The 8,311-nt window shown below is 52.7% G+C and overlaps 1 protein-coding gene across 4 annotated transcripts in view; it reads left to right on the top strand.

Annotated features, from left to right (window-relative positions):
- Window positions 1-8,311, top strand: part of HVCN1 (hydrogen voltage gated channel 1) — a 28,049-nt gene that overhangs the window by 17,712 nt on the left and 2,026 nt on the right. For all 4 annotated transcript variants that reach the window (XM_031670089.2, XM_031670091.2, XM_031670090.2 and 1 more), the window contains 4 exons: window positions 706-990; window positions 4,116-4,220; window positions 5,740-5,971; window positions 7,994-8,106. In XM_031670089.2, coding sequence (XP_031525949.1) covers window positions 706-990; window positions 4,116-4,220; window positions 5,740-5,971; window positions 7,994-8,106 — 735 coding nt within the window. The remainder of the gene's footprint in view (window positions 1-705; window positions 991-4,115; window positions 4,221-5,739; window positions 5,972-7,993; window positions 8,107-8,311) is intronic.

Genomic DNA, 8,311 nt, shown 5'->3' on the forward strand with positions numbered 1-8,311 from the left:
CACTGATCATACTGCCTATTCTTGTCCCCATTCCTGAAAGTTTTCATTATTGAACTTTCTAAACTGATGTCTGGTAGGATAAATTGAGCAAAGAGGGGTGGGCAGGATGGATTACTAGCTTTTTTGCTTTGAAGTTATTGGTCTTTAAACAACTGTCCTGAATATATTTAAAACAGCACTGGCAGAATGTAGGAAAAATCCACTTGGCGCTCACCTTTCAAGGACTGATCTGTGACGTGAAAGCGGGGTGGCGGGTCTTCACTTTTCTGTGAAACCCTGGTACTTTTACTTTTGCCTTTTCCCTCTCCCCACCCTACCAACTCTCACCTCGGGGTTTTTAGGTAGTGATGTCTCTGAACCATGAGCCTCGCTTCCGGCATTTACACGTGGGCCTGTGGTGGGTATTTTGCGACGGGGCTGCAGTACCTCTTTTGTTGGTGACTGCCAGTCAGACCGCAGTGATAGGCCTGATGGAGTCTGGGGTTTCCTGTTGCCTCACCAGCCCCGAGACCCTGGATTCCAAAAATACACTCGCAAGAAACCACTGTGACCTCACGGTCTGCTTGCACAGTGCTCTGAGCGCTGGGACTGTCTTCCCCCCCATCCCCCCCGTGGCCCAGGGTGGGAGGGCCCCGCTCCCCATCAGAGTGACGTGAGGTCCCAGTGGTCCCGCCTGAGCGCTCGTTCTCTGTCCCCTCCCTTCAGGCCGTCACCCGCAGGGCCAGGGTGCCTCCCGCTGAGAGGATGAGCAAGTTCCTGAAGCACTTCACCGTCGTCGGGGACGACTACCATGCCTGGAACATCAACTACACGAAGTGGGAGAATGAAGAGGACGAGGAGGACGAGGAGGAGCAGCCGCCTTCAGCGCCGGCGGCGGCAAGCGAGGAGGGCAGAGCTGCTGACCCGGCTGCCACCCCTGTCCCCACGCCCAGGCCCCGCCTAGACTTCAGGACCACTTTGAGGAAGCTCTTTAGCGCCCACAGGTTTCAGGTAGGTGGGCAGAGGCCGGAGATGCCCGGGGTGGGGCAGAGCTGTCAGCCAAGAGTCACGAGGCTGGGTGGGGCCACCTCCGCCACCACCTCATTCACTCGCCACGCGCCCCCGCGCCCCATACACCATTGGGCATGGCGGGCGGGTCCTGTGTCATCAGGGGTGAAATAAGTGCTAATCCAAAAGTCAGGGGTTCATCACCTGATGAATGGATAAACAAAACGTGATCTCTCCAAACTCAGCCACGAAAAGGAAGGAAGCACTGACACGGGCTACAAGGTGGATGAACCTTGACGACGTCATGCTGAGTGTAGGAAGCCAGACACAAACGGCCACCCATCTTATAATCCAATTATATGAAATGTCTAGAATACACAAATCCACGGAGACAGCAGACTGGTGGTTACCACAGGCTGGAGGGAGGGAGGAAGGGGGTGACTGCCTGATGGGTACCGAGCTTCCATGTAGGGTAATGACAATTTTCTAGAACTATGTAGTGGTGATGGTTGTGCAACTTTGTGAATGTGCTTAATGCCACTGAAGTTTATACCAATTTTAGAATAGTTAAAATGGTAAATGTTATACCAATTTTACCACACACACAAAGTAAATTAAAGGGTAAGCATTGGAGGCAGATAAAACATTCCTGCATGCATTCAGCAAACACTCAGGGCCTGGCTAAGAGGGTCCCATGCCTCACAGACAGGGTGCTCCAGTCTCTCATTTTGTGAAGTGAGGCCAAAAATATCTGCCTGGCTTAACCTCCAGGTGTGGTTGTGGGGAGAACATGAGGGGAGGCGCAGGCTTGAAAGAGCAGCAAAGGGACTGGGACTTCCTGCAGGGTTCAGTGTCGCCCCCAGCATCGTCCCACTTTGAAGGACAGATGCAGGCTGAGTCTGGCCAGCCCCGTCTGAGCCCCACTCGCGGCCCCGAGGTGGGCCAGCAGGTGTCTGCAAGCACGTTCCGAGGCTCGGGGAGATTAAGCAAGCACGCAGCTCCGCATCAGCCCAGGCCCTGCACAGCGCCACTCGGGGCCCCTGCTGCACGTGTCGTCCTCGGCCACAATAACCTGGTCCCTCCCAAGAGCCGATGGCCCTTCTGGAAGCAGAGAAGCACCCCTTGCCTCTCTCATCACTGACTTTGTTCCAGGGTAAAATAGAAGAAAAGGAAATTATTTTGTTTTGTTTTGTTTTTGTGCTCTCGTGTGGCTTAGACAACAAAGCAGGCCAGACAACCCAGCACTGCTGGCAGCTCGGAGCTTTCCTCTGTGGCTCTGACAGGAGAGGAAACGTGGTATTAAGTTGTTGAGGTTGAAATCCCAAACCCTCAATTTCAGGAGCAGAAGGAAGGAGCTAGCTTTCTTCCAGCTGCAAGGGGAGCCCTCGGGAGGCCCCCCTCCTGACTGGGCCCACCAGGCCACGTGGCTTGGGGGAAAGCAGAGTAGAGATGTTTGTTTATTCATTCACTCAACAATCCCGTCTTAGCACCTCCTAGGGGCCGGGGGTACAGCACCAGGCATGGTGGACACGTCCCTGCCCTCACTTGATGCTCTGCAGAGAGGCGGGCCTTCCAGAAATCAGACAGAGGCTGGTTACAAGAGGAGAGAAGCTCTCTGCAGGGGAACAAAGTTAGGGGGCTCTGAGAGATCCCAGGGGCTGGGGGAGACCTGATCTAGGGTCGGGAGGTGACATTTGACCTGACACCTGAAGGCTGGGCAGGAGTGAACTCTGTGGATGCAGGGGAGGCGCTTCCCAGGCAGAGAGGCCATGTTTGCAGAGGGCCGGAGGGAGGAATTGAGAAGGGTCCACGTGGCTTGTGTGTATCCAGTAGAGGGAGAGGAGGCACTGAAAGTCTGTCTGTGGGCAGCGGGCAGTGGGCAGCCATCGAAGGTTCTGAGTGGGGATGGGGAGGGGGTGACACGACCAGATTTGTTGAGGGGCTCAGAGTGGAAGTAGGGACGCCACTTTGGAATAGGGGACAAGGGTTCAGGGGTTTGATCTCTGCCAATATAATCAGCATACAGGAAGATTCTGGAATCCCCTTCTTGGATGCAGTTTCCACCTATTCCCATGGTTCAGGGTGGCCAAAGTGACATGATATATATATATAGTTAACTGCTGTCATTGTCACTTCTCACATGGGATGGTACAGCCAACCTAGAGAGAGAACTTGGGGTGAGTCAGGCCTCTGTGGAAACCACGGCTGGACAGGGTAGCTGGGCCAGCGGAGGATAACCACGAAGGTCAGGACCTCGCTTTTATTACCTGCTCACTGTGCCTGGGCCCTGTGCTAAGCACTCCTCACACGTCGTCTCATGTGATGCTCCCGCTGTCACTCTGGGGTGCAAAATGCAGCCAACCCTGTTTTCCCCGGAAGGACACCGAAGCTCAGAGTTAACGCCGAGGCTCAGCACTATCGAGAGCGGGGCCCAAGGTCCAGGCTAATGGGGGAGCCAGGAGCCGGCCCAGGACCGGAGCCACTGTATCTGCTGCACAGCACGGCCGTCTTCCAGGAGAGGATTTGGAATTAACCAGCTCTCTCGAATTCTCAGCATTTTCCTCTGTGATGTGGCTCCCCTCAGAACTGCTGCTGCCTTGTGGAGTGGCAAGTTCAGGGCCTGAGGGATTCAGTCGCAGAGGCCAGGGCTAGGACTGTGGCATTGTAGTTTTGTGACTTTGGGTCTCTCACTTTTTTAAATTGAGGCAAGATTCACATACCATAATCATTTAAGGTGAATAATCCAGTGGCATTTAGTACATTCACAGTGTTGTGTAACCATCACCACTGTCTAGTTCCAGAACACTTCTGTCACTGCAACAGGAGATCCGGTACCTGTTAAACTATTAACCCCCAGTGCCCCAGCTGTCGACAGACACTAATCTTTCTGCCTCTGTAGATTTGCCTATTCTGGACATTTCATATAAATGGGATCATATACGTGGTCTTCTGCATTTGGCTTCTCTCACTCAGCATCGTGGTTTCTAGGCGCTTGGGCTGTGGGCAGTGACCTCCCATCCTTGGCATCTTTCCCCAGTGGTTTCACTCAGATGTCTCCAGCCCTTAAAGATGGAATGAGGATCCCTGTTTAGGTCTCATGATTTCTTGCTCCTTCCGTTGGTCCACAGGTTATCATCATCTGCCTGGTGGTTCTGGACGCCCTCCTGGTGCTCGCTGAGCTCGTTCTGGACCTGAAGATCATCCAGCCCGACAGGAATAACTATGCGGCCCGGGTAGGGTGTCAGCGGCCCTTTTGTACAATTCACTTCTGTTACCTGCACTCAGGGTGGGCAGAGTGGGGCAGACGGCACCTGCCTTGGAGTAACCAGGCCTTATCTGAGAGTAGTTTCATTGGGTGCTTTCAGTCACAGAGCGGAGCAAACGTCTTCCTTTCCCAGTTATAGACACGCATTTACTACAAGCAGGACACCTCCTCTGGTCACTCAGTGGCCTGAATCTTGAGCTGTCTTAGATGGCAGAGCTGGCGTGTGTCACTGATTCTAGGGAGAGGGTCCGCCCAGGAGAATGATACCTTCCCATCTCAACAGGAAGACAAGCTGTTTCTCCTGTCAACATTCTGACGTGGTCCCTGTGCTGGAGCCTTTTAGGGGATGTGCCCACCATTTACTCCCTGATTCAGTTACTGCCTGAGGCTGTCCCAGATCTCCACCCAGAGGGCAGTGCGTGGCCCGGTATGGTGGCATACTGGGCCAGGGGCCCACTACTAGTGATACTCTGGTGGATCACTTGGTTAAGGTACTAAATGCTGAGCTGCTCCACTGGCCAGGGGCTCTTTTCCCTTTGCAGTTATAAATAATCTGCCCAGGGCCACTTCAGTATCATGCAAATTTCTTCTTCCCCCGTTTCATCCACTAATGATCACTGTGTGAGTCAGTGAATACACAGGGGGCTGCAAGCTGGTGATTTCTAATTCTTTCTTTCCTTCTACATCTAGTAGCCGGTATTCGTTTATAAAACATGTTCCTTTTGTTCCGTGTGTGCAAGTGTGTGTATCGCTGTGGACTCGTGGATTTCCTTTTTTGATATTGAGTGTATTACAATCATAGTCATTCTCTTTGCTATTCAAACTGTCCCAGATCTGGTCGCTGGGAGCCTCTTTGAGCTGACTGCCTTGTCCTTGTGACATGACTCCATGGCCTTTGAGCATTTCCTTGCTTTCCAGCCCAGGATCTTGTCCCAGCTTACTTTGTACTTACCTTGTCCCAAAGTGGAAATGGTTACTTTAGCGAAGATCAGCATTCTTAAATCAAGATCAGGGAACTCTCTTCACTTACCATCCACCTTGGTGATCATTTCTAGTCTTCTGAACTGCGCAGCGCAACACGTGGAGGTACCGTAACGCATTTAACAAGTGCCCTAGTCTAATGGACATTTTTATTGCTCTACAAACAACGTAGAAACTCTTTTGTTCTGCGAATGATGCTGCAGTAAATATCCTTTGTGCCCGTGTGAGCTTAGCTGTAGGATAAATTCCTAGCAGTGGAACTGCTGGGCCAAAGGGTGTGCTGGATGTTTTGATTCTGCCTTTGCCCCACTGCCCTTCAGAGAGCAATGTCAGTGCTGTTCCCAGCTGCGTTCCCAGCCTGAGAACAGTGCCTGGTGCTGGCAGGAATTCGGGATGGGTCAAACGAATGGATTCTCTCTCTGGTGACCAGGCAGGTGCACTCAAAGCCAGCTCGTCCGTGCGACCAGCCTGGGTCTGCTCTCATGGTGCCTCCTTGTCCCTTTCAGGTGTTCCATTACATGAGCCTTGCCATCTTGACCTTTTTTATGATGGAAATCACCTTTAAAATATTTGTCTTCCGCTTGGAGTTCTTTCACCACAAGTTTGAAATCCTGGACGCCATCGTTGTGGTGGTTTCCTTCATCCTCGACATCGTCCTCCTGTTCCAGGAACACGCGTTTGAGGCTCTCGGGCTGCTGATTCTGCTCCGGCTGTGGCGGGTGGCCCGGATCGTCAATGGTATGTCCTCTGTGCTCCTGAGCTGTGGAGGGGATGGGACAGTGGGTGGAGCCTGGGAGTGGGCATGGCGGCCCCATCCTCGCGGCCCTCAAGAGAAAACATGAAGTGGTCTGATTCCATGTCCCACTGCCACCTCTGTGGCTACAAACTGATACCAGGACATGTGCTCGGAGAGGAAATACCTCTCTCCTTTAGGCTCTATTTTCATGATTATTGAAAGATAGCTATGGAAAGGGTTAGACTAATCCCTGATCAGTCCTTCCTGGCTTGGTTCCCAGAACACCTTTGTTTGTAATTTAGTGTTTCCTGGGGAGTGTTCTAATCAACCCCGTCCCCCACTAGGAGGGCCGCCATCCAGAAGGGGAGCAGAGCAGGGAGGTTGAAAAGTGCTGCACCATAGATTCTGCCCACTTCGAGAAGGTTACAGCACAAGTTAGCATGATGAAGGCTCTGAGAACTGTTCATTGTTTTCCAAACTGACCAATTGGACACCTATTAACGTGCTGTAGACTCTGGTCTGGAGAACACGCTCGGGGAAGTACCTCTTTACTTATTCAGGTCCAGATTCCTCACGCCCACCCTGCTGGTGCAGGGAGCCTCCGTTTCAGAGAAGCTGTTTGTGCTGTGACTTTACATGGAGCTAGCGACCGCCAGCTGGGTAGCTGTTCAGCTGCCTGTCAACTAGTCAGAGTGGCTCAAATGCCTGTCCGTGGACCTCCTGCATCAGAACTGCCCTTGACATGTTTTTTAAGTGGAGGGTCCGCTGCGGAGGTCTGGGGTGGCGCCCAGCCCGGGTGTCTGTCTGTGAAACACTCTCAGGTGATCTGGGCGTCCAGATCTGGGAACCCCTTGCCTGGGGCCCAGCACAACAGGCTGTGGGCCGTTGTTAGGAGGCAGGCCTGTCCTGACCGGCTCCTTCTCTCAGTGGCTCAGCGAGTCCCGTCGCAGCCGCCTGTGCCCTGCAGCCCCACCTGCTGGACGGGCACCTGGCAGGTGAAGGGGCTGAGTGGCTCTGTGTGGGCATGTGGGCTTGTGATGGCTTTAGGGACGGCCAGTTCAGATCTAGTGATTAAAGCCTATTAAGAACATTTACTTGGGTTCTGTCGAAGGAAATAAAGGAAGCTTTTGAGATAATATTGAAGGTACCTATGCTGATTGATGTTTTTCATTAATCTAACAGAAAGATACTCTGTGTAAAGGTTATGTGAGGGAGATAAACCATCAGTAATTATAAATGACTCATGAACCAGTTACCACCCAGTAGTCTCCCATCACACTTGTGAGATGTGCTTTTGCAGGTGAAACCAGAAGTCTAAGATTTGTTCATTTTCTTTGTCTAAATGGCTAGTGCCCATTATCACATTGTTATCAAAGTTAGTAGTGAGGCTGAAAAAGCAACGCAAGGCCAAACCGGACTCAGTGAGACAACCAGGGACTTGCTGCCAGGCCTCGTGGGCACCGCACGTGTGGGTGACGGGTCAAGACTCCGTCACTCTTACTTGGGAGGGAAGGGAGCAGCCCCACGGTGGCGCAGCCTCGAGGCTGTGTCCCCCTGCGGTGTGGGCACCTGGGAGCTATCAAACGAGGCTGATGACCCGCCCCTGCCCCATCGCCTGACAACTAAAATGGCCACAGCCCTGGAGGCCGGGAGTTGGGAAAGTGCCAGCCCCAGCTCCAGGCTTGAGCATTTCCAGGCTTGTACTTCTTGCCTTTCGAACAACTGCTGCTAAGCAGCGATTCTGTGAACAAACTCCGTATTGAGGAGCTCAGTGCTCATCTGGTCGGTGATTATTTTTAGGGATGTCTCAGCCCCTGCGACCAGAGGAAGGGACTGCACAACTGGGGCACAAGAGGAGCTCAGAAATGCACCTCTGCCCCTCCTCATTCTGAGGCCTTCAGGCCGGGACTGTTCTACTTGTCACCACGCTTCCCGACTGTGTACATTTATAAAGAATACAGATTTGTTTTCCAATGCTTAAGTTAGACACCAGTATCATGGAGACCCTCACCGTTATTTTTCAGGGATAATTATCTCGGTTAAGACACGTTCAGAACGGCAACTATTAAGGTTAAAACAGATGAATCTACAACTGGCCACCAAGATCCAACACCTTGAATTCAGTTGCTCTGAGAAGGTAAGAAGACGCTGGGAGATGCTGTCTGTTTACACACTGTGCCCTCCCTTCAGCTCGGCACTTTTCCCCGCCAGGCCTCTGCTCATGTGGTGCCCTGAGCCCGGGGCCCCCTTCCCTTGCTCAGGTCTTTCTCCTTTCAGATTCCGCTCAGGCACCACTTCCCTCCCTGCACCTTCGCCAGGGCGCCCCTCCTCTAGGTCTCTCC

This window comes from Vicugna pacos, chromosome 32, assembly GCF_048564905.1.
Source record: "Vicugna pacos chromosome 32, VicPac4, whole genome shotgun sequence".
Classification (NCBI taxonomy): Eukaryota; Metazoa; Chordata; class Mammalia; order Artiodactyla; family Camelidae; genus Vicugna; species Vicugna pacos.